General features: G+C 43.0%; 1 protein-coding gene across 2 annotated transcripts in view; it reads right to left on the reverse strand.

Moving 5' to 3' along the window:
* Positions 1–3,343: 3,343 nt before the first annotated feature.
* Positions 3,344–22,482, reverse strand: part of LOC115155604 (protein disulfide-isomerase A5) — a 54,884-nt gene continuing 35,745 nt past the window's right edge. For both annotated transcript variants that reach the window (XM_029702377.1, XM_029702378.1), the window contains exons 12-17: positions 20,874–20,944; positions 18,776–18,939; positions 18,468–18,598; positions 14,374–14,444; positions 7,793–7,927; positions 3,344–6,050 (exon numbers count right to left, since the gene is read on the reverse strand). In XM_029702377.1, coding sequence (XP_029558237.1) covers positions 5,979–6,050; positions 7,793–7,927; positions 14,374–14,444; positions 18,468–18,598; positions 18,776–18,939; positions 20,874–20,944 — 644 coding nt within the window. In that variant the 3' untranslated portion in view covers positions 3,344–5,978. The remainder of the gene's footprint in view (positions 6,051–7,792; positions 7,928–14,373; positions 14,445–18,467; positions 18,599–18,775; positions 18,940–20,873; positions 20,945–22,482) is intronic.

Consider the following 22,482-nt stretch of genomic DNA (forward strand, 5'->3'; position numbering starts at 1 on the left):
CAAACGTGAGATGGCTGAGTTTGGGGAAGGTGCTTAAAAGGGTGTGGGACCTGAAGTCAGAGATTGCTGAGTTTTTGCAAATGAAAGGAAAATGTTGATTTCCCTCAACTGCAAGATAAAGAATGGTTGGCTGATTTTGCGTTCACTGTGGACATGATGCCCCTCATGAATGAACTGAATTCCAAACTACAAGGGAGGGCCTTTTTGCACATCAGATGTACAGCCTTGTCAAAGTCTTCAAGGGAAAATTACTCCTCCTGACCCGCCAAGTAGAAGCCAACAGTCTCACCCACCTTCCGACACTACTAGTCTGTTCCCTGTCAGATGACCAGCGGGAGAAGTATACATCACTGCTGCGTGCTTTGAACGGTGAGTTTTCTCGTCGTTTGAGGATATCAAAGTGTTGGAAAATGACATGCTGTTGGTTTCCTCTCCTTTCACCTTCAATGTGGATAACGCTCCCACTGACCTGCAACTTGAGCTTATCGATCTTCAGTCTGATGCAGTGATTGGAGAACTATTCAAAACAATGTCACTGACGAGGTTCTATGCATCTCTCGATGAACAAAAAAACTTTAAAAGATTAGGAGTCATGCTCAGAAGATGTTTGTACTGTTTGGGTCAACCTATGTATGTGAACAGACATTTTCAGTGATGAAATATAACAAGTCAAGGTGCAGATCATCTCTTACTGACTCTCACCTCTCAGCAATCCTGCCCACATCGACATCAGAAACTATACCTGATTTCACTGCTCTAGTCAATGCCCATCAGAGACTTCACTCCTCACACTGATTGAGTAGTTTAATGTAATGTTGAGCTCTCTCTCTTTCTTGTGTTTTTGTGCATACCTGTTAAGAGTTCTGTCCATGGTGCTGAACGCACAGTGTACTTCTCCCTCCATGTAGTTCATTGTATGTTTAATAATGAAAATACCTTCCAAAAGGAGAACATGGATGTGGTTTATTTCTGTGCATGTTAAAAAAGTTAAAAGTAGCATATCTGGACGTGATTTACAGTAGATATATCTGTCAACACTGTCATACACTTGATGTATAATCAATCCTGTAATGATTCTGGCCCGCAATGGCAAAAATATATTCTAATGTGGCCCTCCATGGAAAATAATTGCCCAGGCCTGGCTTAATTGGATATTGTTGCAGGTGTAAGCAGTATCTAAGTTAGCTTTGAAAAGTGGCAGATACTGTAGATAACCATTTACAGTAACTGCTGTTCATTATTACTCCGTCAATAAACATCAGCCGCCGACAGAAGCTCTAGCTAAGTTAGCTACAGAAAGTAATGGAGAAACACCTTTCTGCAGCAGGTGGATCTGGCCTGGCAGCTTCATGTTGCAGCGGGTTGAGGGACTAACTTACTTCCGCTAGCTAGCATGACTATAGCCAGTAACCAGGTAGGGCTAGCTAGCGCAAGCCAACTTTGGTCAGTTGATGTTGAGTTTGTTCTATTGGCATGCTAACGTCATAATAACTTCAGAATCTTAGCTAACATGAGTATTTGTATCTTCCTGTCACACTCACAGTCCAATCCTTTCTTTTTGCTGCCAACCTAGGCTGTAAACACCCCCCCCCCCCAAAGCCCTGTGAATATTCTATGAGGGGTGTATGAACAAAACGAAAAATGCATTTACTTGTTATTTGTTTTCAGTTATTCCATGTACATTTTTTACACAAATTGGAAAACAAGTTTAATTCTGATTTTCATTTTTAAAACTCAGCCATTTTAAAAATCTCCGTTTTGACTCGGAAATCTAAATAACGAAACGTACATGGACATTACCTGGGGAGGAAATCTGTTTTATAGGAGACCTAATATCATTCCAGACAGTTCTCGGGTTTCATTAACACATAGTTCTATCGCTAATCCTCTAGGTCAGCGTTTCCCAAACTCAGTCTTCGGCCCTCCAGGGGTGCACGTTTACGTTTTTTCCCTAGCACTATACAGCCAATTAAAATCAACGTTTTATGAGTTGATTATTTGAATCAGCTGTGTAGTGCTAGAGCAAAAAAACTAAACCTGCATCCCTTGGAGGCCCGAGGACAGAGTTTGGGAAACGCTGCTCTAGGTCCATTTCCTCATACTGTTTGCAACCCTCCTTTCAATACAAAGGATTGTGACCAGCCAGGAGAAAATGCCCTGCTCCCTCCAAAATCCTCCCATGTGAAATTGTGATTGAGTGGGTTATCTAGTCCTGCACTCTAAGGCATTAATCAGCTAGCTACTGCAGTTGTACATTGTATCCCACTGAGCAAAAATTGTTGAATCAACATTGTTTCTACGTCATTTCAACCCCCCAAAAATCACTGACATTTAAGTGATATGGAAAATTTATTTGATTTGCAAAAAGTTATCAATTTAAGGGCATTTCGTATTTTTTCACCCAACCTAAATGCAATGTCATGGTGAATTTTTGTCGATTTCACATTGAATTCACGTCAGTTCAACCAAATATGTAAATCAAACTAGATGTTGAACTGACGTCTGTGCCCAGTGGGATGTATCTACCAAGCAGGAGTATATCTAGGTATAGTCTTAAAGAAACCAAAGTTAAAATTGAGTCTAGGTTTTTAGACTGTTATTAGTCAAGTTTAACAGTTAAGAACTCTGTAGTGATAACGATGGCACCTCACTGCCTGAGGAGAGGGGGACTTTTTATTTAGGACACATTGCCATTCTCTTCCAGCCCAGACTCTAGTCACAATAAACTCCTGGGAGTCAGTTCTGCTGAGAGCCGCTACAGGTCTATTTGTCTTTCCGACTGGATGATGGAGAACCAGGCCAGACCCCAGACGGGGATCCGAATGAGAGGGTTCAAAACAGCTTTCACTAGGCCTAGGTCCCAGATCTGCCTGTGCCGCCTTGCCAACTCCTTGTGAAATTCTAATGCCAAACGAACAGATCTGGTACTTCACCGGTTATGTCAATCAAGCCGCATGGATGTCAAACTCCATTTATTCAATTTCCATTTATTTTATGGTGGTGACTGTCCAGTGCTTTGTGTCTGCTTTGGACACTATTGCTCTGGCTGAGTTAGTAAGTAACTAAACAAAAAAAGAGCTCAGCTGCAATCTGTGTATAGGATCTCACAGGACATAGGTTGAACATAATTGAACAAACAAACTTTGGACACAAAAAATCCCAGTCTCTTTGGCTCTCACTATCTCCGGACTTTATACTATATGGTATTCTTCACTCGTAGTTCATTGGCTCAGTACTACGTATCTATAAGTCAATTGCAATACTTAGCTATTGCATTATAGTAAAAGTTAAAGGACATTTTGCAAAGAATATAAATCATTGAAAATGAGCACATGACAGTATCTTGGAAATGTTTGAGTTTTAATTTTAGCAAGGTCCTCATTCGAAGGGCAAAACTGTACATATGGCTGGGCACAGAAAGTCAACAAAGGCGACAATGACTTCTATGCATAGATGTGACAGTTTCCACACAATATGGAGAGCTTTGGGATGAGACAAAGGTGGTCTTTATGATAAGTTTGTCAAGTCTTTAACCATTTGATAGCACTGAGTAGGCCCTGTACAGCAGAAACAAAAGTGAAAGTAAACAAAGCAAATCATCCCAACAGAAAGAAAACTGAACATCTAAAAAAACTGCATGTGTCAAAATCCAGCTACATACAGTAAAGCATTCTCCCAACGTTCTGTGATGTTGGAGCTAGTTTTGCATGATGCAGAAATGTTACGGTAACATTGATTGGAGACCGTGTTCTATGTCAGTCTGCAGTTCATTTAAGACTTTTCATTTGCAACTAATCCATTTAGAAACCCAAACAATGTACAGTATTAGTCAGTTCATTCACCCTCATCTGCACAACATGTTTTATTTAATACTTCCTGCCATGACTTGGAACAGGAAATGTAAACTGGAACATTTATCTATACATTTTGTTATTTTTCCATACGAGACAAATGTAAACAATTATTTTAAATTTGGACTCTAGAGCTCAAAACCAACTAACTGCAACGCAAATTAATACAAGCTAGTTCCCTTTGTGTTTTCGCTATCCCTGAGAACCTTGTTCAATAATGAAAGGAACCAAACTCCTGAATAATAAAACACAAGTTCAGCTACAGATAGGCCTTTAAATATTTATAGCGGCGTAAGCCAGGGAGTTAAAAAACACACAGCCTTAAAGTCGCCACAAAGATAATGGCTCCGGTATTGATGATGGTGCCAAGCTCGGGTGGTGTGTGTGTGGCGGGGGTGTTAAGGGTGTCCGTCGACTTTCTCACACACCACTGCAGCACTATGAAATCTGAAGTCATGGGACATATGGGATAACATTTCCCAGACCAGGACAGAGACACACAGAGGCAATATGCTTTTGGATTCTTGACTTGGTTCAGATGGAACTGATATCCTGGATCTTTTCTAAATCATAATCCCATATGCCTCCTGATATTGAGCTGAATGGTTCTGATTGCTACAGACAAAAAGAGAGGGACTGGCACAGTCTTGTTCCTGTACACATTTTAAGAATGGAGGAGGAAATGGCACATTAATGACCATATTTGGCCCCATATCTTTTCCATGGGCTTTGTTTTTAATAGGTCTTAGATGATATCATGGAATACACTTGCAAGAGGCAAAACAGTTTTTTGGACATCTCAGTAACACTAGAGGAATGTAGGACAATAGATGGGTTAGCTGACATGAAAATGATGTGCACACTTCAACGGGTCAGAAGTCTGTGTGCTGTTGTGATTCTGGATGGCAGATAGCTAGCAACAATGACAAGAAGCTGCCACGTGGGGAATCATAGGTGGCTCGTTTCAGCTAGTTTTATCTTGTTCTTAATACCATGTCTTGTTTTGAGGTGTTTTGACCAATATCACGTCTATGCTAATGTGGCAAAACATTTGCTAGCTAGCTAATCAACATATGCAACACTGTTTTTGAGAGACAATTGCTCATTGTGCAAATGTATTTGTTTTCAATAAACATTGGAGAGGAAATAAAGTTTACATGTTGTCAACAACCTCGTCTGTTTGGCCCCATAGTTGCGCACGCGTTGGTTTTGTTGCTAGACAACCAACATGTCTACAGTAAAAATAATATCACTACGACAACAGGAGGCTTCTGTAAATCATTGACGTCTGGAGGTTCAGCACAGTAACATAATAATAATTCTAATTTATTTTGGGCATTTTAGGTTTGTGTCTGATTTGTCATTGCTTTCTCTAATAGCTGACTTGGAAACACGTGGAAAACAGAAGCCCCAGGCTTCAACACACCACTATAAGAGCTTTATGTTTGAGGGCCTCGTATCGTTCACTACCCTATCTGTCTGACTCTGCGGTGAGTGATTAGCTTTCATACATATTTATTAAAAAGGCCACAGTTTTAGCTATTTGATTCTTATCATCCTGAAACAAACCCATACCTAACATGATAGACAGGTATGTACACAAATATTGAAACAGTTATATTGAAACAAACAGTTGAATGCTTAGATTGTGTTCATCTTGAGGTGAATGAACAGGGACGTAGTGACCGGTAGGACTGTACTGTAGCGATGGTACCTGTACAGTACTGTAGGTGGTTAACCCACCATCCAACCACCAGTACAGCCACCAACCAACCTCACAAGAGTGGATCTGAAAGGGAGGGTCCGGTATTGCATAGATACAGTATAAGGTGTAGCTTTTCACAAATGCAGTCACAGTATTTGGGCAACATTTTCATGTTTTCTTTTGTTTTTTTTATCAAGAAAAAAAAGTCTCAAGTGGTCACACGGTAGGTAATCCCACTGTTATTACAAACATGATCGATCTATATCAGTATCAAAAAATAGCCTTTCGCTGAAACGCTTAGGTTCTCAAGTTCCCGCCCCGTGATGTCACATCATGACGACATCACGTGATGTCAGTGCTAAGAGGCCTCTGTCCAGGGTCACAGTGCAACGACAGGCTCCTCCCCCTCATCACAACCTGCCTTAAAGCTCATCCTTCCTCTTGCCCTGGTCCCGCCCCCGCAGGCTGCGCATGAAACCTATAAACCCCGCCTCCTGGAGAGGAAGAGAGGAGAGGCCTGTTATAAAGATGTAATAGAGGTTAACGGTGTAAATTTAGTATAAGGCAAGAGTTTATAAATACAGAAAGTATAGAAATTGTGAAAGTTGACAGATTCCATATTCAAAAGGTAACAAGGACAACAAAAGTGTATAAATTAACATTCACTATCTTTTAATAGGGCACTAAGACTATAACCTAGCGTAGCAGGATCAAAAGAAACGCCTGCAACTACACTGAACAAAAACATAAAATGAAACATGTAAAGTGTTGGTCCCATGTTTAATGAGCTGAAATAAAAGATTGCAGAAATGTTCAATACGCACAAAAAGCTTATTTCTCTAAAATGTTGTGCACAAATTTGTTTATTAGTGAACATTTCTCCTTTGCCAAGATAATCCATCCACCTGGCAGGTGTGACATATTAAGAAGCTGATTAAACAACATGATTACACAAGTGCACCTTGTGCTGGGGACAATAAAAGTCCACTAAAATGTGCAGTTGTGTCACACAACACAATGCAACAGATGTCTCAAGTTTTGAGGGAGCGTGCAATTGGCATGCTGATTGCAGGAATGTCCACCAGCTCAGGACCTCCACATCCTGCTTTTTCACCTGCAGGATTGTCTGAGACCAGCCACCTGGACAGCTGATGAAACTGCGCGTTTGCCGAGGTCAACATTGTGAACAGCGCCCCATGGTGGAGGTGGGGTTATGGTATGGGCAGGCATAAGCTACAGACAACGAACACAATTGCATTTTATCGATGGCAATTTGAATGCAGAGATACAGTGACGAGATCCCGAGGCTCATCAAATCAAATTTATTTGTCACATACACATGGTTAGCAGGTGTTAATGCAAGTGTAGCGAAATGCTTGTGCTTCTAGTTCCGACCATGCAGTAATATCTAACAAGTAATATAACCTAACAATTTCACAACAACTACCTTATACACACAACCATTCATCTGCCGCCATCACCTAATGCACGGCCCCATGTCACAAGGATCGGTACACAATTCCTGGAACCTTTTTTTATTTCACCTGTATTTAACCAGGTAGGCCAGTTGAGAACAAGTTCTCATTTACAACTGCGACCTGGCCAAGATAAACCTGAAAATGTCCCAGTTCTTCCATGGCCTGCATATTCAGACATTTCACCCATTGAGCATGTTTGGGATGCTCTGGATCGACATGTGCGACAGCATATTCTAGTTCCCGCCAATATTCAGCAGCTTCGCACTGCCATTGAAGAGTGGGCCAACATTCCACAGGCCACAACCAACAGCCTGATCAACTCTACGTGAAGGAGATTTGTCACGCTGCATGAGGCAAATGGTGGTCAGCAGATACTGATCCACGTCCCTACCAATCTGTGATCAACAGATGCATAACTGTATTCCCAGTCATGTGAAATCCATAGATTAGTCCCTAATGAATTTATTTCAAATGACTGATTTCCTTATATGAATTGTAACTCATTAAAATCATTTATATTTTTTTATTCAGTGTAGATTCCCTACATACAGCTATTGATAAGAAGAAAACAAAAATTGGGGGGGGGGGGGGAGGTTCTCTTCTGCACTGTTCAACCAATCCAGTAAACGTGGAGGAGGAGCTAAAATGGAGTGTCACCTTGTTAACGTCCAATAGCAGAAGTCACGTCACAGACTCTCCATTTCCCCTGAAAACAGGAACAACTGGTTGTTGGGGACTCGGCAGAAGATGTCACTTACCCCTCGTTCTCCGTTGTATTTTTCTGCAAACTTCCCATAGTTGTAGTAGTTGAACGTGGGGTAGCCCTCCACACCCTCCTGCTTGCACAGTTCTTGGTTCGGTCCTTTAGTGCAGTCCACGGCAGCATAGGCAATCTGAGGGACAAAGCATATAGTAGCTTACTATAACTTCAACATGATATTGTCATCCACAGAACGCAATCTGTAACAGCAACCACAACTAGTTTAGACAATGGTCAGCTACATAAAGAACCTCATGGATGTGTAGGATTGTATTGCATTTCTTTGAAACATATTTCATGAGCGGTTAAAAGCATTGTGATTGTTCTAAAGCGTTTACATTTTTATTGCCCTATGCGCTGGACAATGAACAAGCCTACTAGGGTAAAATGTGTGCATGCTGTAAAATACTGTAAAGTTATTCACAACAAGAAAGTGGACATTTACTGTAAATGATTTCAACACGGCTACTTTGGCACCGACTGAGCTGTTCTGCTCTGCGTCCGCATTGATTCCCGGCACATTCTCAAATTCAGCCTGCAAAGCCAACTGGGTTAAAGGGGAAGTTCAGTTTTTACCACTTAATGTTAGATGGTTCCTCACCTGCTCAGTTGCCCCTATCACTCCTATAGATTTTTAGCTAGCCATTTTAGCTAGCAACTGAGCAAAATATCAAACTTTCCCTTTAACCCAGAGCTGTGTGGTGTTTAAATAAAACATGGATAACAGTTTCTCCTGTCCCATAGACACATTTTAGGGTGAGGAACCATCTAACATTGGGGCTCCTGAGTGGCGCAGCGGTCTAAGGCACTGCATCTCAGTGCTAGAGACGTCACTACAGACACCCTGGTTCGATTCCAGGCTGTATCACAACCGGCCATGATTGGGAGTCCCATAGGGCGGCGCACAATTGGCCCAGCGTCGTCGAGGTTTGGCCGGTGTAGGCCGTCATTGTAAATAAAATTTGTTCTTAACTTACTTGCCTAGTTAAATAAAATAAAGTTGTAAAATACTGAACATCCCCTTTAAGAAAAATGCCTAATACATTCCTATCAAGCTAGACCATTAAGAGTGGGTGGGAAAAGAAAACAAATCACTCCTACATAAAAACAACAAAAGAGATTTATGTCGGGGCTGTCGCAGCACGGCAGTCAGAAAAAAACAGCACAAATGAGCCGTAAATACCATCTCTCTGATACATAGCTCACCCCCTACCTCTGCTCGGCTTGTCCTTCTGGATGGCTCAAATGTCAGCAGTCACGTCCCAAATGGCATCCTATTCCCTATGTAGTGCACTATTTGTGAAAGGGAATAAGGTGCCATTTGGGACACCACACAGCACATTGAGCTTGTCACCATCAAGTAACCACCATCAGTCACCTGAGGACCAATATGTTGAATATGTAAATGATTGATGTTTCAGTGAGGCTAAACTAATTGGACAGTTTAACGTGTTGCAATCTCAGACAGGTGAATACTTTGACATGTAGCCTACATAATAACATGAAATGCTCATCTCAGACATTTAAAAAGACAGATTATTTAAATGATTAAAGCCATTGTCTAATACGCTCTGTTCAGTGAGTGAAAACATAAATGGAAGGATTCAGCATTACTGTCAAAACACAGTTAGATGAATGGTTAAACACTTCTTAGATTGCTGTGTGTCTGCATGGCCAATAAGGAACCTGTGAACATAAGAGGTATCTCACAGATCAGAGATGTCTCTTGCCATTTTCAACGTCAAAGGGGTATTTTACAGCAGAAGCTACGCCTAAAAGATACTGGGTCCGCACACTGCAACTTAGCTCAGCGTTTCCCAACTCCAGTCCTCCAGTACCCCCAACAGTATTGTAACCCCGGACAAGCACACCCGATTCAACTTTTCAACTAATCATCAAGCCCTCAATGAGTTTAATCAGGTATTTGGTTTTGTCTGGGGCTACAACAAAAATGTGTACCGTTGGAAGGTACTCGAGGACTGGAGTTGGGAACCACTGCCCTAGATGATGTTTTTAACACCAAAAGGTTGAAACATTGTCAACCAAACATATAGGAACATACAATATGCATGTGTCTTTGAACATTTCGATGAATATATACATTTTGATCTCCAGCACCTGCTTATAAACTGTGGATGCCTGTGATGCAGTATGTAGCTTTTCCCCATACCGGGTCTCTTACACCATACCATCACTTACTGTAGAACAGACTGACACAGACTCAGCCCAGTACGATCAATCAGAGTTGAAGTAAATTGACACGAGGAGAATGATGTTGTAAAAGGATTGTTTTTCCAAAGGTTTCTGGCCAATGCAGTTATTGATTCCCTCTGGTTAATAAGAGCTCCAACAACATCTCATTGATCACAACACAAGAGCTTCAACAATGAGCATTGAGAGATACTGTGTAGAAGACAGTTGGAAGTATATAAAGCCTTGTTCACACTGGCAGTTTGAATTGACTCAAATTCTATTTTTTTGCATATCCAATTTAAAATCATTTTTTCCCCCTGCAGTCTGAACAGCCAAAAAGCACAAAAAACCCCGGATATTTCAAGCTACATTTCAAACCACCTTTGTAGATGCTTTAAAATCAGATAATACAAATCTGATTCCTGGTCATGTGACTTGTGTCTAACGGTGAAATCTGATTAATATGCCCCCCAAGTGGTTTTTACGCTGTTATTACCATGACAACTAGCGTAGCCATGTCAGCAATTTACTACAGTCTGAAGACACAAATCCAATGTGGTCACTTGTAACTTGCTGTTTGGACACTCGATATTCCAAAACGGATTTGAAAAACAAAACTGATTTGAGCATTAAGGCCTGCAGTGTGAACAAGGCTTTAGAGACACTTCACATTGTGCTTAAATAAGACAGGCAGCAATGTGTGTGACTGGGTTCAAACCCGGATCTTCTGTGCGCCATAGGACTGTGTCAGCCTACAGAGCCAAAGCTAAGGCACTAGCTTGGGGAGCTAACGCAAGTATTCACATCTGTCAGTCACACATGCATGTCTTCCAGAGTAGGAAAATCACTTGTGGACTATCTACCTGAGGTACTAATTAATGACAGTGTGTGTGTGTGTGTTTGTGTGTAGCAGAAAAATCCACCCTGCATAAGGAGGTTATTAGGCTGTATCAAAAAGCCAATTTCACCGCTTCACGAATCACTACAGTGTTCTCATCGCAATTACAACACAGATGTTTGTGAGACGAGTGATTCCGGCCAGCCTCCTCTTTTTATATAGCTGAATATGCTGACATTCAGTTCAATCAGAAAAATAACATTACTTGCATTGTACAAAGCCTCTGCATGCACACTGATAGCCCACTTATTCTTCCCTATTCCTCCTTTCTCTTCTTTTATACAATACTGTATGTGCTGTTTAATTGGGGTGTTCTTCAAAGCCAGATCTAAGCTGATGGTGTTTGTCTTGGGTAAACGAGGCAGAGAAGCAGCCCAATAGACTGATATAGGGCTGTGACCATACCAGTATGACAATATTTTGTTCCATGGCAAAAATGAAAAAAAGGAAGCAGATCAAACCGGTCCTTTAAAAACCTCCTGCTGCTGCGAGTAAATACTGTGTTCTAATGCTTGGAAAATAAATAAATGTGACTCTGGATGACAACAGAATGCCGGGGTGGCAGGTAGCCTAGCGGTTAAGAGCATTGGGCCAGTAACCCAAAGGTTGTTGGTTCAAATCCCTGAGCAATCTGTCGATGTGCCCTTGAGCAAAGGCACCTAACCCTAATTGCTCATGTTAGTCGCTCTTGATAACAACATGACTAAAATCACTAAAAATGCCAATGTTTGTTTCCAACATTTGGGCCGTTTTCCAAAAGTTTCCTTGCCACGATACTAAGAGTAGTAGTACTGTGACACTGTTATCCACATCTACTCCTGCATAGTGCCAATACACTGACTGGGGCTTATGCTTTACAGTATAAATAGTGAGCAGGGCTGAATGAGCTGCTCTTCTTTCACTCCTGCCCAGTCACCCCTTTACATCCTCCAAAGCCCAGGGATAGAGAGGGACATGAAGGAGCATGAGAAGTAGTTGAGGATGTTAAGAGAAGTCCCTCCTGTGGATATGTGCATCGGACATCCTTGCTCCTCACACAACCACTACAGCCTCCCTCCCTGCCTCCTGCCAGCCCTGGCTACACAGAGTTTTTGAGCATTTGTTCTCCCCCAAACTCTTATTGTGACAGTGAAATGGAGGTTGCTACACCACACCCCCCCTGCAGACATCTGAATCTGCTCTCAGTGTTGTTTACTCGGAGTTGACACAGGAGATCCTTCAGACAAGCAGCGTTACAGACAACCGCTCTCCTCTGGACTATTGAGAGTCTCAGTGACGGAACGGACACATTAGAGAGTGACTTGTGTCCACCGCAGCCCGTGAATGGGATCTGGGCTATAATCAGAAAGCCAGTAGATGGTGATGGTGCTTTGCGTGAGTCTGGAATAAAGACACTAATTCTTGGACCTAGGCTGTGTGGCTGTGCTTATCCACAGCAGAGAGATTCACCAATCACACACATTCTGGGCTGACAGCGAACAATGCAGATCTGATTCTGAACAACAACTATTCCCTTGATATATCAATACTTACACCATTAAGACCAGAATAAAGAGTTACCTCACACATTCAGTGATTTAGTAAATGTTTCTAATGTTGTTAGCATCAGAGATTGATTACCACATTCCAACAATATGAATAATGAAAGATATGCATGCCAAATACCAAAGAGCTTTGCTGGATTAAGAAAGAGTGTCACAACCATTACACGTGATGTATTCAAGTCATTTATTCCAACAACACTTCACCTTCTTTGTGGTCATTTAGAGTGTTATAATGATTAACAATGCTAAGCTGAGAGTGCAGCGAAGCACGTTCCACTGTTGTTCACAGAGTTTGCATTAGAGAGTGTGTGTGTGTTTGTGTTTTTGAGAACAGAGATGAGTCAGACAACTAGGGAGGATCTTGTTAACAACTGGAAAGCGTGACTGAGTCAGGGAGTCAGCGGGTATTAGAGTTGAGAGGGAGAAGGAGCCATCTAAATGAGTAGTAGTGTCAGAGAGGGCCATCTAAATGAGTAGTAGTGTCAGAGAGGGCCATCTAAATGAGTAGTAGTGTCAGAGAGGGCCATCTAAATGAGTAGTAGTGTCAGAGAGGGCCATCTAAATGAGTAGTAGTGTCAGAGAGGGCCATCTAAATGAGTAGTAGTGTCAGAGCGGGCCATCTAAATGAGTAGTAGTGTCAGAGCGGGCCATCTAAATGAGTAGTAGTGTCAGAGCGGGCCATCTAAATGAGTAGTAGTGTCAGAGAGGGCCATCTAAATGAGTAGTAGTGTCAGAGAGGGCCATCTAAATGAGTAGTAGTGTCAGAGAGGGCCATCTAAATGAGTAGTAGTGTCAGAGAGGGCCATCTAAATGAGTAGTAGTGTCAGAGAGGGCCATCTAAATGAGTAGTAGTGTCAGAGAGGGCCATCTAAATGAGTAGTAGTGTCAGAGAGGGCCATCTAAATGAGTAGTAGTGTCAGAGAGGGCCATCTAAATGAGTAGTAGTGTCAGAGAGGGCCATCTAAATGAGTAGTAGTGTCAGAGAGGGCCATCTAAATGAGTAGTAGTGTCAGAGAGGGCCATCTAAATGAGTAGTAGTGTCAGAGAGGGCCATCTAAATGAGTAGTAGTGTCAGAGAGGGCCATCTAAATGAGTAGTAGTGTCAGAGAGGGCCATCTAAATGAGTAGTAGTGTCAGAGAGGGCCATCTAAATGAGTAGTAGTGTCAGAGAGGGCCATCTAAATGAGTAGTAGTGTCAGAGAGGGCCATCTAAATGAGTAGTAGTGTCAGAGAGGGCCATCTAAATGAGTAGTAGTGTCAGAGAGGGCCATCTAAATGAGTAGTAGTGTCAGAGAGGGCCATCTAAATGAGTAGTAGTGTCAGAGAGGGCCATCTAAATGAGTAGTAGTGTCAGAGAGGGCCATCTAAATGAGTAGTAGTGTCAGAGAGGGCCATCTAAATGAGTAGTAGTGTCAGAGAGGGCCATCTAAATGAGTAGTAGTGTCAGAGAGGGCCATCTAAATGAGTAGTAGTGTCAGAGAGGGCCATCTAAATGAGTAGTAGTGTCAGAGCGGGCCATCTAAATGAGTAGTAGTGTCAGAGAGGGCCATCTAAATGAGTAGTAGTGTCAGAGAGGGCCATCTAAATGAGTAGTAGTGTCAGAGAGGGCCATCTAAATGAGTAGTAGTGTCAGAGAGGGCCATCTAAATGAGTAGTAGTGTCAGAGAGGGCCATCTAAATGAGTAGTAGTGTCAGAGAGGGCCATCTAAATGAGTAGTAGTGTCAGAGAGGGCCATCTAAATGAGTAGTAGTGTCAGAGAGGGCCATCTAAATGAGTAGTAGTGTCAGAGAGGGCCATCTAAATGAGTAGTAGTGTCAGAGAGGGCCATCTAAATGAGTAGTAGTGTCAGAGAGGGCCATCTAAATGAGTAGTACTGTCATCAGTACATTGAGAAAGAGAAAAGAGATGTGAGATTCAGGAAAGGGCTGGAGGATAAGGCTCACCTTGCGGTCCTCTTTAAAGAGATCTGCTGCAGTGGTGAAATGAGGGACAGCGTTCTTGCAGTGGGGACACCCTGTTAGGGAGCATAGAATTATGGTCATTATCACAGCATGACCCTTGACCTTTAATGTTGTGAACTGCATTTCACCCCAACTAGAATGTGACATTTGGCTCACCCCAACTGACATGAATACCACACAATGACATTATAACAGGAGGAATTGTAATTCAAACACACAAAATGTCTAATCTATGGTCATATGCTCTCCTTCTCTCTCACACAAACTCACAGGCAAGAATGCACGCAACACACACACACTCCCTGTCCCTGCATGTCACTTACACAATTACCCCACATTAGTAATGGTGCACTTGTATTTTATAGTGAGGTATAAATCCCTTTACTGGAGTCATAAATGAAACCTCCCTGGTGCTTTCCTCGGGAGATTTATATCCGTCACCAACCCCCTGAACCCCCCCCACACACACACACCAGGTGAGAGGATTGGTGTGTGTCCGGGCGTGTGCGCCCACCCAGCCCTTTACATACAGGGACAGGCAGATTTACAGCCCTCCTGTGTGTCACACAGCCTGTCTGACAAGCTGTCCACTTTGCTAACAGACTGACGTCACAGCCATAGTTCACCACAGTGATACGAAGGTTAGCAAAAAGGTGAATCATCTCAACTCCTCACTAAAAGTTTTGTTGAATGGCACATTTTCCAAAACAAAGCCTGGATTGTGACACGGTCTGCACGACCTCATTTATGGACCATGATGAGAGTGATTATACGTAAGCCCCCCCCCCCCCCCGATAATTATCAGAGCTGAGAGGATGGGCTTGGCTCCAGGCCTGTGGGGGGTTGGTTAATGTGGACCTGCCTCATTGACCACAGTACACAGCTAATGGCTACTCTCTTGAACACCTTAAGTTGTTTCAGAAGAGGGGATAACAACCCCTATAATGCTGGATATCTAACGGCAACCTTTTCCTCAAGTCTTTTCCAGGTGTTTCTCAGCAGGGTCATACACAGCGGCCAGAGAGAGGCCACACCTGCTTGGAGACAACTACTGTACATACTCACTTTTTAGAAGTGCTTACTGATGCCACTTTCGTTGGTAAGAACATGTCCAAGAATGGGTCTGATAACTTAAGTGAACACTTCTGGATCGTTTTCTGCTGAAAAGTGACTAGAAATCATTACTGTCACATAAGAACCCTGTCCTTTTCTTGTGAAAGCCTCCGAAGTCATTCTCAGTCCCTTTCAGGTACAGTCATTGACATTCAAGAACAGGGTGCCGCAGCAAGCCTTCTACTTTGATTTTCCTGTTTTCATTTCATAGTAGAAGAATGTGAAATCGGTTGAATCTTCTGTAATTGGTGGCAGAGCTATAGTAAACTCAGCAAAAAAAAGAAATGTCCTTCCACTGTCAGAGTTTATTTTCAGAAAACTTAACATGTGTAAATATTTGTAGGAACATAACAAGATTCAACAACAGACAAACTGAACAAGTTCCACAGACATGTGACTAACAAATGGAATAATGTGTCACTTGATTTTGTTCAAAGTCAGTCAGTATCTGGTGTGGCCACCAGCTGCATTAAGTACTGCAGTGCATCTCCTCCTCATGGACTGCACCAGAGTTGCCAGTTCTTGCTGTGAGATGTTACCCCACTCTTCCACAAAGGCACCCGAAAGTTCCCGGACATTTCTGGGGGGGAATGAATGGCCCTAGCCCTCACCCTCCGATCCAACAGGTCCCAGACGTGCTCGATGGGATTGAGATCCGGGCTCTTCGCTGGCCATGGCAGAACACAGACATTTCTGTCTTGCAGGAAATCACGAGCAGTATGGCTGGTGGCATTGTCATGCTGGAGGGTCATGTCAGGATGAGCCTGCAGGAAGGGTACCACATGAGGGAGGAGGATGTCTTCCCTGTAACGCACAGCGTTGAGATTGCCTGCAATGACAAGCTCAGTCCGATGATGCTGTGACACATCGCCCCAGACCATGACGGACCCTCCACCTCCAAATCCATCCCGCTCCAGAGTACAGGCCTCGGTGTAGCGCTCATTCCTTTGATGATAAACGCGAATCCGACCATCACCCCTGGTGAGACAAAACCACAACTCGTCAGTGAAGAGCACTTTTTGCCAGTCCTGTCTGGTCTAGCGACGGTGGGTTTGTGCCCATAGACGACGTTGTTGCCGGTGATGTCTGGTGAGGACCTGCCTTACAACAGGCCTACAAGCCCTTGGTCCAGCCCTCTCAGCCTATTGCGGACAGTCTGAGCACTGATGGAGGGATTGTGTGTTCCTGGTGTAACTCGGGCTGTTGTTGTTGCCATCCTGTACCTGTCCGCAGGTGTGATGTTCGGACGTACCGATCCTGTGCAGGTGTTGTTACACGTGGTCTGCCACTGCGAGGACAATCAGCTGTCTGTCCTATCTCCCTGTAGCACTGTCTTAGGCATTTCACAGTACAGACATTGCAATTTATTGCCCTGGCCACATCTGCAGTCCTCATGCCTCCTTGCAGCAAGCCTAAGGCATATTCACACAGATGAGCAGGGACCCTGGGCATCTTTCTTTTGGTGCTTTTCAAAGTCAGTAGAAAGGCCTTTTTAGTGTCCTAAGGTTTCATAACTGTGACCTTAATTGCCTACCGTCTGTAAGCTGTTAGTGTCTTAACGACCGTTCCACAGGTGCATGTTCATGAATTGTTTATGGTTCATTGAACAAGCATGGGAAACAGTGTTTAAATCCTTTACATTGAAGATCTGTGAAGTTATTTAGATTTTTTTTTTACAAATTATCTTTGAAAGACAGGGTCCTGAAAAAGGGACGTTTCTTTTTTTGCTGACTTTATATCCTCTATGTGCTTTCTCTCTCCAATATGTGTAGGTTATAATATACCAACTCTTTTGCGTCTATACTTCACACCTGAAAGTGACAATTCAAATATAGCTTTCGGGTACTCAATGAAATCACCCTTAAGCATTTGTGTTGTAAATTAGAATTTTTCCCCCCCTAATTAGCTTAAAAAGGTACGACACAAACATAAAAGTTAATTAGCAGGAATTTCCCGGGGATAGGTGGAGGTAACGTTACCCTCCCTGGCATATGTTTATAGGCAGCAGTTTAGTTCAGAAGATCTGACGAAGAGGAGGCTGGAAATTAGAAGAGACGGAAGACCTCCTTTAGGTAACAATGAACATATCTGAAGGCATTTGATTAGAGAGTCTTCATGTGTTAGTGACTAGTTTGATCTCTCAAAGCCCCTGACAGGCGGATGTTCCACACAGGATTAGACAACGCTGCCTGCCTCCCGAATGGAACTCTACTCCCTGTCTCCTGTTTGGTGCCATATGGGACTCAGACTTGGAGTAGAGAAAGAAAAGAGAAGGTTATTATTGCCTCGTAGAGGAAAAGTCAAGAGGCATTTAGGAGTTGTTTTGCTTCATGTTAACTAATAGGAAGACGGAAGGTGCGGTGATGAGCGCAGTCTTTGAAGGCTCTTATCAGACAGTGACTTCAAGGCTGCTTGTGAGTCGGTTTATCACATGAACATGTCCTGCATCAACTGGGAAGTAAGTGAATGAGTGAGTGAGTGAAAGGATATTGAGATGCTGAACCTGTCAATGTCGTCTACAATGTTTACCCCTCTAGCACTACAAGTCTATTTTGGGCATTCTGTCATTTTCTGGTCCCTTCACAGCTTAGGTGTGGCTACATCAAATGATGGCAGATGTTGGCAGAGAAAAAGTCTAGATTCATGTACTGGTGGTGTAAAACTTGACTTAAATCCTTTACTTCCCTGGGGAACATAGGTCATCAAAAATTAATCATAAATCAAATGTAGTTATATTGGACATCAACAAGTTGTTGTTTTGTTGTTGTCTGGCAGGCAGAGTGCTTACATGGTGATGTGACTGGAGGTTATTTGGAAGTGAACTCATGATGAGGTAGCCCAGCCTGAGACTTAATAGCCCAAATATCAACCTTGGCCCTTTAGGATGTACTCTTGGTCTAATGGTTGAGACGTTGGGATGGCAAACGGGAGACTCGAGGTCAATTCCCACTGGTTACACTTACATGGTGCGTAGAACATGACGAGGGCATGCTTCTTCTTCTTCAGCGCTTCCCTGAAGTCCTCCATTCCTAGATGGCTGACGCTGGACGGCTTGTCTTCCCAGGACTGCTCTGGGGGAGGGGGCGCCTGGGGGCTGGTATAACAAAACCAGACATGACGATAAGGTATGATACACACCAACACTTGTGACTACAAATGTTGACAACTGCCTGAGTTGAAGCCCATTGATCAACATATGACACTAATCCTGTGCTGGTAGGTAGACCCTGGATTATAGAAAAGCAGAAAAAAGTTGAAGATCATGACTTACTTCTGTAGAAACTCTATGATCTTGTCCTTGCTCCTGAGGTGGGGTAGAGTGAACTTCTCCTCTCCCATCTCAAAGTACTTGACGGTGGGGAAGCCGGAGATCTTGAAGCGCTCTCCCACTGCCTTGTGGATGGTGGTATCCACAGCTGCCAGAACACCAGGGCTCTGGAGCAACAAGAGTCAGATCAGGATACATCACATCGTAGATCAGCTAGTTCTGATTGGATCACGGCCCTTACAGCTCAACTCAGCCCAGTGAGAGTAAAGCAAAACCACTATAAAGACGTAAGCACATACACAGAGTTCAGGGGACGCACTCTTTTCACGCAATTTTGCCCGGTGGGTGGTATTGATGTAAAAGTCACAGTGGGAGTACATATCATTGAGCACACGGGTTCACAGTGTCGAGAACGAGCTGAGCACTCGCTCCTGTCCGGATCGTGGAATCTATTGAACACACCGCTAAGCCATAGACTACCGGTTGGCTAAACCTAAGTAACGGATGATACCATTTCACCAGGCAGCCACAAAGATGAAGTAAACAAAAGTAAATCTCTGAATTCATGTTACATTTGCCATTTCATGCAGCCGCAGAACAGTAAGAAGCTAATCAAAAGATATTGTATTCGAATTTCGCATTGTTTAATGTTGAGAGATATTAACATTGAAAAAGTAGTGATACTGGGTGTGTAAGTATACCTCCAGGATAGTACGGTAAAGTCAGCCTCCTGTATAGACCCTCCAACAAATAAATAAGACCAAGAACATCCAAAACCCATCAGATGAACAGTTTTTAATGAAGCCAGCAATGCAAATTATTCATCTCAGTGACTGACAGTAGACAGGTATTAGTGCATGTTGACTAACCAATCGCAGTAAAATGAGATTAAATCAGCTTCATATATTTCATTCAGGTGAGTTTAGTAGACGGCTTGATAACGGCATTGATGTTGTTGGTTGGCTAGCAAGCAAAACTTGACGGAGGGAAAACTGTTCCAGCCAATTGGTAGCTACAGTAGCTAACGTTAGTTCAAATAAAGCTCAATTATCTACTAATATAAAAGTGCAGTTATAAACTAGAAAGTAGAAATCCACCATAGCTTCATTTATGAATTAGGTCCCAGGCGGAGGGTTTTGGGTTGAACGTGGACGCGCACCGGATAGTACTTGCACTTTGAAACCCACGCACACTGACGTATCGCACCTCCCACCGGGAGAAATGGAATGTAAAGAGTGTGTTCCTGAAGTTTACAGTGCACCAAACAAAACAGCAGCTCCTAAATAACTTTCAGGAGAGATTAAAAGAACAAGATTATTTGTAAAATTAGCCTCCACAATAGAGGTAAATAAAAACATTTAAAAACAGTTGACCCCTCTATAACGAGATATTTCAATACAGGCCGAATAAAAACACTGACAAATACACCTTCTCACTTCTATGTGCTTCTATATAAAGTAGAAGGAGAAAAATAGATGACTTCAGAGGTCTCCTGTGCTCAGGGTGTAAGTAGTACAGCCTTCAGGCAGCACATCCGCATTAGGTAATGTGGGAGCTCTTCCCATTGACCTCCAAGCACTGGGTCTGGGCAGGGAGCCCAGGAGAAGATGAGGAAGGGAGGACAGGAGAATAGAGTGGGTCCAAGCTGCCGGTCTCCAGGCAGGCCGCTGCACGGGGACAGCACAGGGAGGGATGAGATAATTGCTCCAATCATGAGGCGATCTCTGGTGATTTTCATTGGCCTGCCCCTGGCTCTGGCTCAGGGCTGGAGGAGTGCAGCATTACCATAGTGGAGAGGACAGACACACCCTGCTAATCAGAAACACATAAGGAGCTCTGGCAGCCAGTCCAGCGTGTGAGACTCTGACTGCACCAGCCAAGTACAAGGCCAAGTGGGGTTAATGTTCTGTTCTGATGTTCAGATAGTACATATCTCACAGCTGGAGTTTGGAATAAGTTCATTTTACAGAGTGGAGTTGCAAGGCTTCAACATAAGTATGAACATACATTTAAACACACAGAAACAACACGAGCTCTCTGTTGCATGCAAACACACTCACGCATCAAAAGCACCCTGTATATACACCATCATTGTACTTACATTTTTGTCTTTGTTGAGGTATTCAGCAGCTTCATCATACTCTGGCTTCATCTTCTTACAATGGCCACACCCTGCAGGTGAAAACACAAACAGAGCTGACTAGCTGAGCGACGATGACTTAACAAACATAAACGGTCCCGTGTGGCTCAGTTGGTAGAGCATGATGTTTGCAACGCCAGGGTTGTGGGTTCGATTCCCACGGGGGACCAGTACGGAGAAAAAAAAATTATGAAATGTATGCATTCACTACTGTAAGTCGCTCTGGATAAGAGCGTCTGCTAAATGAGTAAAATGTAAATGTAAAATGATACAGAAATGACAAGCCGAGTAAGACGGGCTAACGCCTGTGTTAGGGATTCTCACCACACTTACCCACAATCACATAATAAGGAAATGGCTTTAATAGAACCAACCAAGTGTGTTAATAGAATGAATCAAGCCATTCACAACATTACCTTCTCAGCAGGGCCTCATCCAAGTAACATTCAAATAAACTGCAGGGAATTCTCCTTGGTTCCCGCCAACGGTTTTCAACTTAACACTGGCAGTTGTACTATATAAAAATGTACACTGAGTGTACAATACATTAAGAACACCTTCCTAGTATTGCGTTGCACACCCTGTTGCCAGAGCGACAGGGGAGAAGACAGTTTAAGCGAGACCACAGTGACATAGCAGGGATGGGGATACGATAGAACTAGTGTTCCCATACAGTGTGAGAACTAGCTGGGTGGACGGTGTGTGTGTGTGACACTGTGTGTGTGTGTGTGACACTGTGTGTGTGTGTGAGACACTGTGTGTGTGTGTGAGACACTGTGTGTGTAAGCTTGACTTGCTTTCCAACGGGGCTGTGACAACAAATTCCTGCGTCATGAATAAATGTTGTGTTTAATAAAAAATGTATGAGCTCTGCAGCAATGCAACTTATTTTTAAACAACTTTCAGACTGAACTCAATATTTGTACCAAGCATCCACTAGATGTTTTGTTGTTGGTATATTGTAAAGAGTAGCCAATGCTGTTTGAAGAGCAGAGTGTGTGTATATTTCCTATACAGCATGGTTGGATGGAACCGCAAGATCTTTAGTTGGCACACTGACATATTCAAAAACAGCTGTGAACTGGCCTTAAAATCAATACAAATTATGCATTCAAAATATGTATTCATGTTTTAATTGTAATATTTTTGTAGAATTGTCAAACAGGATGTATGTGAAGGAGGGGAGCACTGCCTTAAAAAGAGGAGTGTAAAAGAAGTAGACAGAGGAATAAAAGAGTCTATTATTCTATTCTCTGCATCATCTCCTCTCTACTGGTGCCATCACCTTCATTTACTGTCTGGGGAAGGAGGGTTAAGCTAGATGTAATGTTTCTGATTCACAGCAGGGGAGTGTGTGTGTGTGTGTGTGTGTGTTTCTGTTGGAGAGACAAGTGCTTCGTGGCTATTAAAATAAGGCTGCTTCAGTGGGCGGCTGGCATCATCTCCTCTCTATCACCAGTCTGAATAGACTAGAGGATGCTGGGTAATATGCCAGTTGGGAGGCCAGATCCTGCTGTTTACCTCAGCCATTCACAGACATGAATTGGTCTCTATACATCCTGCATCTACA

This window comes from Salmo trutta, chromosome 20 (genome assembly GCF_901001165.1).
Source record: "Salmo trutta chromosome 20, fSalTru1.1, whole genome shotgun sequence".
NCBI classification, from domain to species: domain Eukaryota; kingdom Metazoa; phylum Chordata; class Actinopteri; order Salmoniformes; family Salmonidae; genus Salmo; species Salmo trutta.